The following is an 18,549-nucleotide window of genomic DNA, read 5'->3' as shown; positions in this document are numbered from 1 at the left end:
GGAAGCAAAAGCTTATATACAATTTGTAGAGAAACCAGGCTGCAATTATAACAGCTGAAGGATGTGAAAGGGGGGCAATAATCGAAAAGAGAGTGACACACTATTGTAGCCTATCCTACGTTTGGTGTAACATAGAGCAAGCTTTAAAGGAGACTAGGAGAAATTTGAGAAAGGAAGCAGCACCAAAGGACTTAGAAGATCAGTGGAACAGGATGGATAGTGTGAAGGGAGATTAAATTAGTAACTGAGATGGTGAAAGTAACCAGCAAGTTTTACTGGTTCGGCAATAAAACACATGACAATCAGAGAAGTAACTATGATGCAAAAAGCGAGTGGAAATAGCAGATAAAACTTTTCTAAATAAGGGAAATATGTTATCACGGAGTATAAATAGTGTTAAGAAGTCTTCTCTGAAAGTATTTGTCGGGAATGTAGTCTTAAATGGAAGTGAAACATGAAAAATAAACAGCACAGATGACAGGAGAAGAGAAAAGCAGAGAAGAGAGGAGAACAAGTGCTTTTGAAATTTGGAATGTGGGCATACAGAAAACACTGAAAATTATGTGGGTATGTAGGATAAGTAATTAAGAGATGGTACAACCTGATTAAATGTATGGTAACTGGATCAGTAATCAGGATATAGAAAACTTAATTCCCATATATGTCGTAGCTTGAATATATTTACACTCGGCACTGCATCCATACAGAATGATGTATAACACAGAACTGACTAAAGTAAAGTTAAGATGAAGGCTCGAAAGAGCACTTAGAGGTCACAGATATTAAGTTTTGTGACCGATACAAACTATTGATGCCACACAGCACCCCCCTCCCCGCCAGTACGGAGTACTACAAATGTCTGAGGGTGAGGGCATGCGAGCGTCGACATTGGTGGAAATCGTGTGCGTAGGCAGGCACACCACAGGTACTTCCATCCCATCTCGAATGAGGTGGGTTGTGCAGGTGGAGCGGCGAAAGGCAGGTCCACTTCATAGTCAGTCAGCCACTGTGGCTGGATGAGACGGCAGCTGGCCTGAGAGTAAGCGGGCAGGATGGTCAACGGCGTGGTGGAAGTGTGTGTGGCCCTTAAGTGGATCGAGCCGTCCATGGAAATGAAAGCACATAGAGATGCTCAGTCACACTTGTGCGGGAGTGTGAGGTTGTGTGCAATGTTGACGTGTAAGGGACCGTCCGATGGCGGGACCTCAGTATCTATCAAATGAATGAGCACTCGGTCATCGAACGTCACTATAGAAACGTTGTTCACTCGGTGTGGCGGCACGCTGCAGGACAAACTGATAGTGTGTGTGTGTGTGTCTCCGACATTGGAGGTGAGAGCGTGAAACCTTCACATGGTGAAACAGGGGGGTTAGGTCAGGAAACCAGTGAACGGTGGTGAACAGTCTTCGGTGGAAGAGGTGTGCAATGAGGTTGAAGGGAGCATGTCTTTGTTCTCGATCAAGGATGGATTGTCGGCAGAGTCCGACTGCTGCATTGTGAGACCATCAAGGTCGACGAAAGCCGGTTTCAGGTGATGCAGAGAAACTGTCTGTATGCGGTCTTTAATTATGATATCAAAAGTCGTGTCCCCCTGCCGCATGACCTTGTAGGGGACAAGATAAGGAGGTTGAAGATGCTGCCTAACCACATCATCACGCAGCATGATGTGGGAGCAGTCGGAGAGTGTGGTGGGGAAATAAGTCTCGGGCGGTGAGTGACTGATGGGCGGGTGCAAATGCGTTTGTTGAAAATGTGTGCGCATCTGGCTAATGAAATCTGGTGAGGAGGGAAGATCCTCTCAAACCTGGGGAAGAATAAGTTCCCCCGGTAGGACCGGATTCTCGCCAAAAACAAATTTGGAAATAGTCCCCTGTAGGTCAGATTTATAGGTCAAGCGTGGACCAAGTAGCAACCATGGGAGAACTTCCGACCAGAGAAAATCATGGCACTGAAGGGCCATCTTGGGGGTGCGGTGCCATCTCTCCACCAACCCATTGCTTTGTGGGTGATAGACAGTAGTGTGTATTTTTTTAATACCGCAGATATTGCAGAGGATGGTGCAAAGGGAGGATTCGAACTGTCAACCGTGATCAGTGGTGATAGTTGTCGGGCACCTGAAACGAGCAATCCACGAGCCAATGAAAGCCTTGGCTACCATCTCGGCAGTAATGTAAGGGAGAAGGATAGCCTCGACCCAGTGAGACAAACAATCGATAGTTGATAAGATATATCTATGGCCCTCTGAAGAAGGAAGAGGCCCGATCAGTTCAATATGTACGTGACGGAATTGTCCTGCCGTAATGTTGAACTTGCCCAGAGGCGGGGAGGTGTGGCAGCTGATCTCGTTGCGCTGGCAAGCGATGCAGCTGCATGCCCAGGTTTGACAGTCTCATTTGATATTCTTCGAAACAAAACGTTCTGACACGAGACGTGTGGTGGCTCGAACGACCGGGTGGCCAGATTATGCAGGGCATCGAAAACCTGTCAGTGCAGCCCGGGTGCGAGCAAAGGGCGTAGGGTGCCAGTCAAAGAATCACACCACACCTCATCAGAAACGCCAGGAAATTTAGCTCGTAGGAGAGCCTGAGAATCTTCGTCAGAAGCTTGTTGGGAGGCCAGATCGGAAAGATCAACAATGAGGGAAACAGCACTGATCCGCGAGAAGAAATCTGCAGCAACATTATCTGCACTCTTGATGTAATGGACGTCCATTGAGTATTGAGAAACCAGTACAAAGTGGCAGAATGTCGAGAGGGTGGGTCCTCAGGTGGGTTGCAGAACGCTTCTGCCAGTGGTTTGTGATCAATGAGGACGAAAAGTGAATGTTCCTTGATGTTGGGGTGGAAATGTTTGATTGCCTCGTAAACAGCAAGGAGCTCTCTATTGAATGCAGAACATTTTCTCGGAGCTGTAGATAGTTTCTTGCAGAAGAAATGAAGGGGAGAAACTGTGTCACCCTTGCATTGTTGCAACACTGCCCCCACTGCGATGTCGCTGGCGTCCATAATGATGAGTAACTCGGCCGAGGGGTCGATGTGGGCAAGCGTCACAGTGTGGGCTAAAGAAGTCTTCAGAGCCTTGAAGGCCTCTAGAATTGGAGCAGTCCAAGAGACAGTTTGATACTGGCTGAACAGCGGCGGCAGAAGGCAGATGGCGATTGTAGTAATTGATGGTGCCAAGGAAATGGCATAGCTCTTTGTAAGTAGCCGGGGTGGCAGAGATGTGATAGCCTGCACACGAGATTTGGGAGGCTGTATTCTGTCAGTGGGGACGGTGTAACCTAGGAAGGAGACTGACACCTGGTGCAACTGAAACTTGTCTTTTTTGACCTCGTCACCATTGGAATTCGAGGTCTGGAGAACCGTAGGCAGATGATTTTCATGTTCCTCTGCTGAGCTGCTGAAAATGAGAATGTCATCCAGATAAGCAAAGCAAAACTCAAACTGTCACAAGACAGAGTCAATGAAATGTTGCCACATTTGTGCTACGTTCTTTAGGCCAAATGGCATGAAGTCGCATTGGAATAAATCAAGCAGCGTGATAATAACCATCTTAGGAATGTCTTCCAGGGCCACATGAATCTGGTGGTAGGCGCGTTCACAGTCAATAACACTGAAAATTGTGGCACCCAATAACATATGAGTGAAGTCATTGATGTTCGGCACTGGGTTATTGTCCATGACAATACGAGCATTTAAGCGACTATAATCGCTGCACATCAAAAAGATCCATTGTGTTTGGGGATGAGGTGGATTGGTGAAGAGCAGTTGCTGTCTGAAGGTTGCAGAACACCTGCCGCCAAAAGTTCATTAATCTGCTGTTGGGCTGTGCACAACTTGATAGCATTGGGGTGTCGGACCTTATGCCTAATAGGAGGGCTGGCAGTGGTAACTATTGTGTGTCATTCCATCAGTGATGGAAGAAACTGAGAACTGCACATAAGATTGGTTAACGTCCTAGCGCCAAGTCTTTGGAAGAGTAGGGTGCGACAATGTGTAGCCGTTAGTATGAGTGGGGAAAGGTAGCACGAAAGACACATGTCTCTTATGGGAACGCAGCTTGTGTGGAGGGGGTGGGTGCGTGCGCAGCACCAAGGTGCGGGTGCACGGTATGTGAGTGTTCATAGGATGGTGGAGCACTGAACCCTGTATGAAATTCGGAGATAGTTCGTAATGAGAAAAAATATCCATACCGAGGATCGGTTCATCGATGTCGGCAATGTAGAATGTCCATGGAAAATGTAGATAAGGAGACGGGGCCACCGTAACCTTTACTGAGCCTGAGGTAGGTAACGTCGTTGCATTGACAGCTCGTAGAAGTGACTTCGTCTATGAAGAAGCGGGTGGAGCTATTGAAGTAGGTATGATTGGCACATGAGCACCAGTGTCGACTAGAAAAGCTAGACCTGACGCAGTGTCAGTCACATAGAGATGACCACTTAGCCGAGCGGACGAGTGAACAGAGTGTAATGTAAGAGGACACCTGTTAGGTTCCCCGCAGGACTCGGCTTCACTTAGTTCCTGCGGTCGGAGTTTGGGTGTTGGCATGTCAACTTGCACTTCTTGGCATCATTGCCGAACACTTTGTGGTACCAGCAGAAAAGTTGAGCAGAGTGAGGAGGAGGTGGAGACTGCGACAGTGGGGGCAGCTTGTCTTCGTTGATTTGTTCTGGTAAATAGACCAGTAAATAAGGTGCATGGGCGATCCTGGAGTGCTTGGACAACGGAGAGAGTGAGCTGATGCTGCCAGGAGAAGTAGACAAGATGATGGCGGAGTGAGCCTTGCCTCTGTCGACCAAAGGTCGGTATGTGGGGGTGGCTGTGCCGATGAACAGTGTGGAATGAACTGGCTGATGTTGCTGCAGCAGCGAATACAACTGGTCAGCGATGCGTAGGTGGGAGCCAATGGCCTCAAACGAATGTGGTAACAGATGGATTTGTAAATTGGTAGCTAATTTGGCAGACCACACATCCCATAACGTGGCGTCAGGAGTGGTATGCTCGTTCATGAGCAATCGAAGGTGGTGCCAGAGTTGTGAAGGGGTACGTTCCCCCAGGTGCTTCTCATAGAGAATCTTGATTATTAACTCTTGTGGCGAGCAGGCAGTTCGTTCCATTACAGTCTTCTTTGCAAATTCATATTTTGGTGCAGGCGGCAGTGAAAGGAGCTGGTCATAAATCAAATCTGAGTGGTTATGGAGATGTGTGACGAGGCAGAGAAACTTTGAGTTGTTGTCAGACACATGATGTAACTTGTACAGATGCTCCACGAGCTCGAACCACAATGCCGGCTTGTCCTCCTATAAGGGCGGTAGCTTTGGCAGGTGGTCAGGGGTAGCAGCTGAACTGAGGTTAAGTCAGAGGCCAGCAAGGTAGGCCCGGATTTAAACCAGGTGAGCAAATCCATAGTAGCAGCAGCTGGCATAGTTGACTGTGTGTCACGAAAACACGGCGCAGCAGACACGGATGGTACCGTGGAAACAGGTGGATGGATGGGGGGCCCGGAAACTGGGCCGTGAGTAACGGGTGCTGGATGGAAACGACCCGCTTCTGGAACAGGGCGAGAGACCGGCGCGGCATACACAGGCGGTGCTGTGGGAGCGGCAGGTGGTTGAGCAACCGGAAACATTGACCCCCGCAAGTGAGGTGAGGGGTCGGGCAGGGGAGCTAAGAACACCACCCACATGGAAACTATCTGATGCATAACATGCCTGTAGTGCATGTGGCAGGCCACTGAGGCAAGGTAAGGGGGCTTGTAACACGAAACACTGAATTGTGCATGAAAAGTGCACACAACTGGAACACCACATGAGCGGAACGGATCCGGCACAGTTTGTAGTAATGGTGGCATTGCACATGGCCTGACAGTAACTGATGTAGTATGCCTGTGGGTGGCTAAACATGTGTTTGAATGGAGATCACTTTGTTCTTGAAACACTTGATTTGAAGAGACACAATTTGAAATATTGTTCAGTTCACATTTTACTGTCAGATGGGCATAATCTGGTGACGCGAAATCTGAGTCCATTGTTCACTCTAACGGCATAGTTGTCGACCATTGAAAACTAATGAGGTTAGCACACAGCATTGGTTGAGAACATGAATCACTGTGCATAAATGATGAATACGCCGTTGGCGAAGAAATGACGAAACTCAGTAGGCGGAGTTGTGCTTCCATTACATAGTGCATATAACCTGTTGTATAAACACCAGCGCAGAAGACATGAAACATGAACGAACTGTGGGGTCACCACTATGGGAATGGGATCAGTAATCGGGATATAGAAAACTTAATTCCCACATACGTCTTAGCTCAGATATATGTACACCCTTCACTGCGTCTGTACAGAATTAAGTATAACAAAGAACTGACTAAAGTAAAGTTAAGATGAGGGCTCGACAGAGCACTTACACACACACACACACACACACACACACACACACACACACACACACACACACACACACACACACACACACAGAGCAAGCATACCTCGGATGAGGTGTGTGTGTGTGTGTGTGTGTGTGTGTGTGTGGGTGTGGTGTGGTGGTGTGTATGCGTGTGGGCACACGCATGGGGGTATGGAGGGGAGGGGGCAGTTTGGAGAATTGTAAGAGGACACCCAGGTTTTGATATAGTAAACTGATTCTAATGTGTAAATTTGCAGATACGCAGGATGAAGAGACATGCTAGGTGAACTAATATGGAGAAATGTATCAGAGTAGACAAGACTACAACAATAACATATAGCATTGAAATTTTGTATTTGTATGCCATTAAGATTGACTTTCAACCCTCAGATCACATTTTAGATGTTTAATAACTGGTATAGTCTACATAAATATAAAAAGATATGTGAAATCATCTTACCAGTAACAAAGGAATAAACTGCTTTGTATCCCAAACTAGTTCCCCCATTTGCGTAGAATCGAATTAGTAGGGAAGGTCCAGTACTAAGTATGACAGGTGGACGGAACAAAGCTCCACTGCTCACATCTATTCTTTGTCCATTCCAGTCATAAAACTAGAAATTATGAACAGGTAAATTTATACAGGAGGATAAACCACAATTTGACAAAAATGTAATTGAGCACTCCATTCACATATTTGTTTGAACAAAGAGCAAGAATATGTTGAAAGCAAAATGACTGTGGAACAAAAATCTCTATCATTCATCATTTGCAATGATGTAGCTTCATCTTAGATACAGAAACCTTGGCAATAAATGCAATAAAAATCTTTACAATTAAGCTCAGAACCATGTGCATCATAGGAGTCTGTAAACTGGAGCCTGACATTATAAAAAGTATAAAAATAAAATCTTTTAATGGTGAGGGTCAAACAGGAACAGACCATTTATAAAAATTGCACAAAAAGCATCCAGTATCTTTAAACAATTTAAAATAAAAAGGATATAGTGTAGATATGATTTATTCATTTGTAATAAGGAATCATCAAATGAATATATCAATTTATTATTGAGGACATAAACAGTAACCAGTTCATGGCATTCAAAGTTTCCATGCTCAATAGCTTATTACATTCCAGGTGATCATTCAAAGTGGCTGACTTGTCCATAGATGCTGTTCAGGTTATTAGGATACCTTATTGCTATCACACAAGTAATGAAGCATTGACATCTTTCTAGAGCACTGAAACACATGCATGCCCAAATACCTGAAAACATAAGAACCACATATACTGTTTCACCTGAGATTTTGCTCAGTATTGGAAAGAAATGGCCAGCAAGCTTGTGTCGCAAGTCTTCAACATGTGATTTCACTGGTCTGGAGGTGACAATGTTATACAACACAAAGGGTGTCCCTGACCCACACTAGCTGCTAGCACCATGCAGCAGCACTTTCAGTTGCTGCTGGAGTACTTGTTAGTCTTCATGTTTTAATGTGACATTAATATATCTCAATAAACAAGCATCACACTAGATTAATTCAGGACTACTCTATTGACTGGACACATAAAATTCTACTTTAAAAATAATATTGTCCATAATGGGAATCAGACAAATGCTATCCATCAATACTGGACATCACATGAAATATCGCTAATGCCCATAGCAGTTTTGCGCCCTAAAACCAAAACAAAAAAACATGAAATATGTGATAAGCAGTATTGTTTGGGTTGATTCTGGCTACACATTACGAAAACATAATTACAAATATCTTCCAAAACACCATATAAAATGTGCCTGGTGACTCTTTGGAGGGATAGCCTGTATACAATAGTTTCTGACAATTATGCAAAAAACTGGTTGCTCAAACAAGAACATTAATAAAAATAGTTCAAAACTTCTGATGATGATTCAAAATTTATTAAATTATATAAAATCTTATACGAGTAATAGACTGCACCTGGATACTTAAGCTGGTGGTTCTGGTGAAAATTATTTACATTTTCACCCAAAATGGACTATCATGAGCTAAACTGTTTATTGTGTCATTATTGTTTATAGCAGACAGATGTAGAGCTCTCCATCAATGTTTATTGTCTATTGCTTCATTTAATAGGAAACAAATCTTTAAGATTTTCAATAAGTATTGACAGTAATTATATAGACGTAATTTGCATTATAATTCTTTGTTTCTATCTCAAACTAACAATGTATCTTATTTATTTATTTATTCATCCAGGGATCATCTCAGGATTTGTCATCATAGTACAGTGAAAATAAGTAGCTTAAAAATATACATAACATATAAAAATGCTTTATGAGGACCTCCAGGTGCACTAAAATTCACACTTAGCTTTCTGAATATTTAGCTTCTGGAGAAGGAAGACCCCCCCCCCCCCCCCCCCAATGATGAGTGGCAACATTAACAGTAGATGAGGAAGCAAAGCCACAGAAAAGACTTTTCATATTCGAAGGGGCAATCAAATGAAATGAGACAGATGGAAAAATTCAAAAGTAATTGCCACTGTGAGACAAGACAGTCAGTATCTTCATGAAAAAATGTTAGCTCTTGCCTATGGAACCATGATTGTACCCAGGTGTGCACCATACAATACCCAGATTTCCAACCTTTTAGAGCCCCGAAGAAAGACTTTCGTGACCATAGATTTGCGTCAGATGAAGAAGTGCATATGTGGGTACAATCATGGTTCCATGGGTGACCACAAACATTTTTCCATGAAGGCACTGACCACCCTGTCTCACAGTGGGATAAATGTTTTAACAGTTATGACAATTACTTTCGAAATAATAAACAGTTTGTTTATTTTCTCCACATCTATCATGTTTTCATTTGGCTGCCTCTTATATTTTTGAAAAATAAAATGTGAAAAATGTAGATCATATGCAATGTGCCTGTAAATATACATCAGGTACACTAATTTTTTTAAGTTGCTTATTGTTCTTTATTAGTTATGTCAGTGACACTAATCTTTTTAAGTTGGTTTTGCAATTGTAACTGACTGAAATATTTATTCCCATTATGTTTTTCAGAAACGTATGTAAATTCGAAAGTTAACCTAAGACAATGTGACAAATACAAAAGAGAGAAGCCCTTGGAATGTAGAACTTGCTGAAAGAAGTGTACTGTACCACATTGTCAGAATACTCACTGAATTGGACTGGACTACGACAAGTACTGCCAATAATTTTTTAATAAGTGCAGTGTTTTTAAAGTACTTTTTCATCATTGAAAATGAAAGTTGACTTTCTCATGATGACAAAAACCAAAATAATGACCTAGATGACAATTGGTTAAGGGGAGATACACTGGACCAGTCTGTTGACAATACAATTGAATTAGGGAAATATGTGAAGCTCTGTGTCTAGTTTGATGGAAGAAAAATAAAAGTTTGCTGAGAGAAAAGCATGTAACAATAGTTACATTATTTTGTAACCAACCTATGTCAGAAGGGTGAACATGTAGTGGAGATGCTGGTGTGTCTCTCAACTTGTTGAAAACAGGAGAGAAAATGTTAAGGGAGAAAGAGGGATATAAGAAATGGGTTTTAAAGGAACTGAAAATGTATGAAAATTCTGAAGAGAAGGGAAAATGTTATGAGTCAGGTTGTCTATAAACTAATGTGACAATTGAAGGGTGGGAAGGAAAATGTTTAATTGACACAATTAACTCTATTTCAGGAATCACAGAAAAACTTGGAACAAAACAAGGAAGGGAAAGGACTTCATTGAAATTCAAGTATTGTATGTGAAAATAAAGGAAGCCACAGGCAGATACAGCATGGCAGTAAAGAGACAAATAATGTTAACATTTAAAACTGAAGATGTAACCTTTGTGAATGGATGTTTTTTAATCCCTTATGTAGGTGAAAATTTCATTATAGAGATAGTTTGGGTATGAAAGTAGATGCATTTTGACCATGGTGAGAAAGGAACAATAATAACAGAATCTAAAACTGGTGTCAATTTCAAAGCTGATATGTTCACTATAAGCTCTCACACTGATAGCAACCAACTTAAAGGAATAGCGTGTCATAGCAAGGAGCAATATTTTTCTGATGAAGTGTCCTTAGACTGTTCATGTGACCAAAATTTTGAAGGACTAATAAATAGCAAGATAGAAGAAGCTGTAAGTTTAAATTCTGATCAAAAACCCAATTTAAAGAATTTATGGAAATTTCAAGATCTATCCAGTGAACAACCATGCAAAGTAAGATATTTACAGTACAAATTACAACTTAAAACAGATCATCCATTTTTCATCAAAGCATATGAGATCCCTTTGAAAAGGAGATTCACAAGATGGAAGCATGGGAAATCATAGAGAGGAGCAATAGTCAATACAACAACCCTTTGGTAGTAGTTTCAAAAAAAGGATGGGGGCATTAGGCTGGTACTCAACTCTAGACATTTAAATACATTTTTAAGAACAGAGAATGATCATCCAGAAAATGTAGATGAACTTTTACATAAATCTCAATGTGTGACGTATATGACCAGTTTAGGTTTAATTTCAGATTTTCCTCGGATAACTATGGCTCCTGACTCAAGGAAATACACTGATTTTTATATGGTAGTAAATGTTATCAATATTCTGTTGTTCCATTCAGATTAAATGTTTCTCTGTTAAAGTTTATTAGGACACTGGATCCTGTTTTGGGATGTGAAATTTATTCTAAATTAACTGATTATGTCGATGATACCCTTGTAACTGGAAAGACTTGGGAAGACCAGCATGGCAGCTATTCACCAATAAGTGAACTAAAAAGCCATTTCATGAGAGTAATTCATACTGTGGCACTTAGTGTGTGTTTTTCTTGTAAGATTACAGTGGTGAAAGAGTGTGCTAGCTGGATGCTTTTGATTAGACTCATCTGCACACTCTTCTGTATGTATGTAGTAATGCTGGCCTTTCAGCAGATGATCCAGGAAGTGCAACAACATATTTTTTAAAAACTGGGATATATACCTTATCTGAAATCTATGTATTGCAGCCTATCACACTATAAAGCCGCCATTGCAATTTTGAAAATTAAATGGTGTATGTCCAGTGAAATGTAGGTCATAACTGTCTTGCATATTATGTTACAACGGCAAACCTTCTTTATTTACTTTGGATACACATTTTGGTCCAGTATCCTGGCAATTGAATTTAAATGTTCTGTAGGTAAAATACTGAGTGGTTATAATTAAAGTGGAGCTACTCACAGTGGTCCAGGATGGGCTGTAATTATTGTATGGTAGTGAATTTTGGTAGATATTCTAATGCATTAATGTAGAACTGATGTACACTGGGAAAAAATTTGTTCCAATTTTGGCCGCACCTCACCAGGTGCAAATCTGTCACTGTGAATGCAAGAAAGTCATAGAGAAATCCTTCTGTGTGTAATGAATTGGAAATTGGACCTGGGCAGAAAAGAACAAAAAGGTGAGACAGGCATAATATTGATTTTTATTATTAAGCACCAGCTGCACAATTTGTTCAATATGAGCACCAGAGATATAGAGGAGGTGCTACATCACTAAAACAATGTGATCAACAGTCGCTCGCATCAGGTCCAGTGGAACATGGGCACCATGTTCCTGTATCCTTGCCTTCAGATCAGGTAGAGACTGAATGTGTTCCTGGTAAATACATTCTTTTAGATATCCCCAGAGCCAAAAGTCACATGGATTCAGATCAGGTGATCTTGCAGTCAATAGATCTGGGAAATAACGGGATATAACACATTCATGGAAGCCTGCATTAAGCAGATCTTTCACTGGGTGAGCAACATGAGGTGTTGCCCCATCTTGCTTGAAAACAGCAGTTTCCAGGCAGCTGCACTCTTCAAAAGCAGGAAAGACATTATGTACATGGAGATCTCAATAACATGTAGACATTGCAGTACACCTGACAGGCACTTCAGTTGTGTTCTCTTCAAAGAAGAATGGACCAAGAATAAAGATCATTATGAATCCACATCACAGTCACATACGGTGAGTGCAGTGGCTCTTTGGCACAAAATGTGATTCAACAGTACCTTAGATTTGGCTGTTCTGTGAATTCATTATGCCCTGTAGTGTAAAATGTGCCTCCTCATTCCATTGAATATTGCCCAGCTACATGTCATCAGCTTTGATCCATGACAAAATCAAAGATCAAATTCAGAACAATGCTATGGATCATGAGGTGTCAGTTGCTGCATGGCCTGGATCTCTTACGGGCACCAGTGTAAAATAGACCAACAAACTTTCCATACTGTTGACCATGGGATGCACAATCCTACCTGGGGCATGTGTTGCATGGTCAGTTACAGCAACAGCAACATTGTCAGTAACTTCTGTTGGGACAGGATGCCTTCCTCTTCCAAGTGTCACATCAAGCTTAACCATATTTTCGAAATTCATTACCATCTCCTTTAAATCTTTTGCTCATATCAGGCCTCTCCTTAGACCTTTCAGTTGATGATGCTCTCTCAATGCAGCATTCTATCATTATAATACTAAAAAAAGAGAGGATTACTACATAAAATTTAGCTATAAAAGAGAAACAGATCTTAGTCCATTTTCTGTTGGAATGCATTTTTATAATAGACTGCCAGATAATATAAAACTGTTAAATGAAAACATATTTAAGACAAAATTAAAGCAACCATTAATTGACAAATGTTTGCACTCTATCAATGGTTTTTAATGTTGTTGTGTGTGATGTACCTTTATTTCTAGTCTCTTATTATTGTTCATATGTTCTTAAACAGACTACATTGGCAACTGTAAAAGTTATTTTGGACAAACAAACCATTAACTATTTATTATTATTTCTTTCCTTTCTCAGAGACATAAATGCTATTAAGTTATGGCTGTAAGTCAAAAGTTGAAGAAATACAGACTTTCCATGTAATACTTAGTTACAAAATTACCCAAAATAAAGTTCTTCCAATATGATTGGATGCATGAGAACTGTTTCTATAGATACCTTCAATGAATTGGACCAGCTGTTAAACTGGAAACACTTGAGGGATGAGATTGAAAGAAACTACTGATGAATATGTTACTTGAATGGTATGTTAAGATGTATTATTATTATCTTCTTTCCTTTCTCAGACCTTAGGTCTGGTTAAAAATGGAAAGTGAGGCAGACCCTGATCAAGTGTGACTTCCTTTTAACTGTACGGTATATGTTACATTGCATTTAGGAACTTTTGGGTAATTGAAAATGTATATATATGTTTGGATGTAGCTGTATTGCATTGATGTACTGGTGGATATTGTGTGGTATGACTCCTGTAGTTGATAGTATAATTGGTATAATGTCAACTTTATCCTGATGCCACATGTCCTTGACTTCCTCAGCCAGTTGGATGTACTTTCTATTTTTTCTCCTGTTTTCTTCTGTATATTTGTTGTATTGGGTATGGATATTTCGATTAGTTGTGTTAATTTCTTCTTTTTATTGGTGAGTATGATGTCAGGTTTGTTATGTGGTGTTGTTTTATCTGTTATAATGATTCTTTTCCAGAATAATTTGTATTCATCATTCTCCAGTACATTTTGTGGTGCATACTTGTATGTGGGAACGTGTTGTTTTATTAGTTTATGTTGTATGGCAAGTTTTTGATGTATTATTTTTGCTACATTGTCATGTCTTCTGGTGTATTCTGTATTTGCTAGTATTGTACATCTGCTTGTGATGTGATCTACTGTTACTATTTGTTGTTTGCAAAGTCTGCATTTATCTGTTGTGGTATTGGGATCTTTAATAATATGCTTGCTGCAATATCTGGTGTTTTTTGTTTGATCCTGTATTGCAATCAAGAATCCTTCCGTCTCACTGTATATATTGCCTTTTCTTAGTCATGTGTTGGATGTGTCTTGATCGATGTGTGGCTGTGTTAGATGATACGGGTGCTTGCCATGTAGTGTTTTCTTTTTCCAATCTAAAGGGTTGTAGAAGTGGTTATGGAATTGCAATGGTGTAGCCGATGTATTTATATGAGTGATTGCTTTGTGTATTTTGCTAGTTTCTGCTCGTTCTATAAAGAATTTTCTTAAATTGTCTACCTGTCCATAATGTAGGTTTTTTATGTCGATAAATCCCCTTCCTCCTTCCTTTCTGCTTAATGTGAATTTTTCTGTTGCTGAATGTATGTGATGTATTCTATATTTGTGGCATTGTGATCGTGTAAGTGTATTGAGTGCTTCTAGTTCTGTGTTACTCCATTTCACTACTCCAAATGAATAGGTCAATATTGGTATAGCATAAGTATTTATAGCTTTTGTCTTGTTTCTTGCTGTCAGTTCTGTTTTCAGTATTTTTGTTAGTCTTTGTCTATATTTTTCTTTTAGATCTTCTTTAATATTTGTGTTATCTATTCCTATTTTTTGCCTGTGTCCTAGATATTTATAGGCATCTGTTTTTTCCATCACTTCTATGCAGTTGCTGTGGTTATCCAATAAATAATCTTCTTGTTTAGTGTGTTTTCCCTTGAGTATGCTATTTTTCTTACATTTGTCTGTTCTGAAAGCCATATTTATATCATTGCTGAATACTTCTGTTATCTTTAGTAATTGGTTGAGTTGTTGATTTGTTGCTGCCAGTACTTTTAGATCATCCATGTATAGCAAATGTGTGATTTTGTGTTGGTATGTTCCAGTAATATCATATCCGTAATATGTATTATTTAGCACGTTGGATAGTGGGTTCAGAGCAAGGCAGAACCAGAAAGGACTTAATGAGTCTCCTTGGTATATTCCACGCTTAATCTGTATTGGCTGTGATGTGATATTATTTGAATTTGTTTGGGTATTAAGTGTGGTTTTCCAATTTTTCATTACTATATTTAGGAACTGTATCAATTTAGGATCTACTTTGTATATTTCCAATATCTGTAGTAGCCACGAGTGGGGTACACTATCAAAAGCTTTTTGGTAATCAATGTATGTGTATTGTAGCGACCTTTCTTTAGTTTTACCTTGATATGTCACCTCTGCATCTATTATCAGTTGCTCTTTACATCCTGGTGCTGCTTTGCAGCAGCCTTTTTGTTCTTCATTTATAATTTTTTTCTGTGTTGTATGTGTCATTAATTTCTGTGTAATGACTGAAGTTAATATTTTGTATATTGTTGGTAGGCATGTTATGGGGCGATATTTTGCTGGGTTTGCTGTTTCTGCTTGTTCTTTAGGTTTCAAATAAGTTATTCCTTGTGTAAGTGTATCAGGGACTATGTATGGGTCTGCAATGTAACTGTTAAATAATTTAGTTAGATGTGAATGTGTTGAGGTGAACTTCTTTAGCCAGAAATTTGCTATTTTATCTTTTCCAGGAGCTTTCCAATTGTGCATAGAATTATATGCTCGGGTGACTTGATGTTGCAAAATTATCACTTCAGGCATTTGTGGTATCATCTTGTATGTGTCTGTTTCTGCTTGTATCCACCATGCATGTCTGTTATGTTGTACCGGGTTTGACCATATGTTGCTCCAGAAGTGTTCCATGTCTGTTATGTTTGGTGGATTGTCTATTTTAATGTGTGTGTTATCTATTGTCTGATAAAATTTCTTTTGGTTTGTGTTGAATGTTTGGTTTTGTTTCCTTCTATTTTCACTTTTTTTGTATCTCCTAAGTCGTTTGGCCAATGTTTGTAATTCCCGCTTCTTTTCATCTAATTGCTCTATCACTTCTTGTTGTGAGATTTTACCTAACCTTTTTCATTTTTTGTCTGATATTTCATTTCTTATAAATTGTGTTAGCTGTCCGATGTCTTTTCCCACTTTTTCTATTCTGATCTGTAGCCTGTGTTGCCATGCTGGTTTTGTGGGTTTCTTCTGTGTGTTGGTTGTCTCTGATCTCTGCCTAACGTGTTTATTTAGTGTAGTGAATGCTGCTATATAAACCAGTAGTTGTAACTCTTCCATAGTTGTATTTTCACTTATTTTGTTGTGTATGATTGTGTTGAAAGTTGTTATTGTTGTTTCGACTTGTGGGTTATTTGGGGGTCTATGGAAGAATGGTCTAATGTCTGTATTGTGTCTTTGTATTCTATATATGTCAGCTGAAATTTTTTTTCTATATCTAACATGTGTGCCACTTCGTATTCTATTCGTGCTTGTTCTGGTGGCTGTCTTAAGATTACTTTTTCCTCTGATTGTTTAATTGATGTGTGTTGTTCTTTGTTTGTTTGCTCTGGGATGTTTGAGTCCATTACTGTATTTTCTTCTTCTTCTGATTGCACATTATTTTGTTCCAGTATTTGTTGTACTTGTTGTTTGATGTTTTCTAATTCTGACTGGGGTATCCTGTTATTTTTTATTATTACACGGATCTGATCAGCTGGTCATTGTCCTGTTAAAAATTTTAATTCTGGGTATCTGGTAATAAATGTTGTGTATACTTGTGATCTGTATCCAGTTGTGTTGGTTCCTAAGTGTGTTGCTTGGTAATAACAGAACATGATGTGTCAGTTAACTTCATCTGACCATCTCATCCTCTGTCTTTGTTTTCCTTCTAGAGTGGTTGCAGAAAGCATATCCTGCAAAACACCTCTATTTGGATTTAAATCATTTTCCGTGAGGCTAGCAGTGTCGTTACCATTGTGGACAGGCATTGGGTTCAAGCGTTGTCCCTGACCATGACAGCGCTTGTCCGAGGCTTCATTAGTTCTGTCCTGAACCAACTAATCACACTAAAAGGGGGGTTAGCTGTATTAGTGGTTTGTTCTTTTCGTCGCCTTTTATGACTGGCAGAACATACTGGAGGCCTATATTTTTCCTGGGCCTCCATGGGGTTTATTATTATTATCATCTAATTGTTATCATTCATATAAAACACTTTCAATAGTAGCATCCACTCTCTTCTCGATAGCCATACTGTTCATTCGTGTTATGGCTTGTCAAATGACAGAGTGGATGTCATACAAACAGTGTACAACACCAAAATGTGGCCAAAATGGAAACAAATTGTTTTACAGTGTAAATCAGTTCCACTATAATGCAATAGCATGTCAACCAAATTTCACCATCATATGATAATGACAACACACTCTGGACCTCCGTGACTAGCTGCACTTTAATTATAAATAACTGGTACTTTGTTTGCCTCTTGGGCAAAGTGTGATATGTGGTTTCCTTTTGTGCATTAGCAATATTAATGTCAGGGGCATTGAGAAACAGCTGAAATTATAAAAATCTAACAAATCTCCAGGGACCATTAGAATCCCTCTCAGATTTTGTACCAAATTTGTGACTGAGTAAGGCCCTCTTTCAGCCATGATGTCTCATGTATTCCTTGAACACCTTGTCCAGTTGTTGGAAGAAAGTATATGGCGTGCTAAAGTGGAAGCAGAAATGATCCACAAAATTACCATTCAATATCTTTGATACTCATCTATTGTAGAATCTTAGAAAATGTTCTGAGCTCGATTATAATGAGGTATCTCGGACAGAATGAGCTTCTCCATGCTAATCACCATGGATTCCAAAAACGTAGGTTACGGAAAACCAAACTAATGTGTTTCTTTCATATGAGATCCTGCAAGGCATCAAGGCAGACAGGTAGATGTAGTATTTCTTGAATTCTAAAAAAAGATATGGCTAACAGACAGTAGTTTTCTAAGTGTTTGCTTTCAGGAAGGAAGATGATCACCTGGGACATCATATACTAAAACCTATTCACACATACTATTACTTGCACTGTAACTTGAATCACCACCCACAGCAGAAGTTTGGGCTTGTGGAGACATTAGCAGATAAGGCTAGAAAAATCTGCAAACCAGAGTTGCTTGGAGAGGAGAGGAATACATCAAGTTCACTCTATTGGAGAATAGGCATTTATCCACGTAAGATGGGCCCTATTGTGGTCACAAAGAGGCAGCAGTGGAATTGAGCCATGTCCTAATTGAAAGTCTTCTTACTGTTCATTGAAGACATCACTTACAGCATAGGGAAGCTCTTAGAGAAATGGAACATTGCCGTTAAAAATAAACCCACAAAGAAGATCAGTAGATATCTAAAACTGATCAAGGATATCTGTCAACCTCTAAAGAAAGCAGGAGTGCACAAAATACCATGCAGTTGTGGACAGCTGTGTGCGGGTACCACAAAGAGAATGATTGAAAAAAGAATAGAGGAACACAAGGTAA

The 18,549-nt window shown here is 39.9% G+C and overlaps 1 protein-coding gene across 5 annotated transcripts in view; it reads right to left on the bottom strand.

The window, feature by feature from the left end:
- Positions 1-18,549, bottom strand: part of LOC126244977 (uncharacterized) — a 118,298-nt gene that overhangs the window by 70,474 nt on the left and 29,275 nt on the right. For all 5 annotated transcript variants that reach the window (XM_049948283.1, XM_049948284.1, XM_049948280.1 and 2 more), the window contains exon 5: positions 6,871-7,024. In XM_049948283.1, coding sequence (XP_049804240.1) covers positions 6,871-7,024 — 154 coding nt within the window. The remainder of the gene's footprint in view (positions 1-6,870; positions 7,025-18,549) is intronic.

This window comes from Schistocerca nitens, chromosome 1 (assembly GCF_023898315.1).
Source record: "Schistocerca nitens isolate TAMUIC-IGC-003100 chromosome 1, iqSchNite1.1, whole genome shotgun sequence".
NCBI lineage: Eukaryota > Metazoa > Arthropoda > Insecta > Orthoptera > Acrididae > Schistocerca > Schistocerca nitens.
This window is presented reverse-complemented; position numbering and strand designations above follow the sequence as displayed.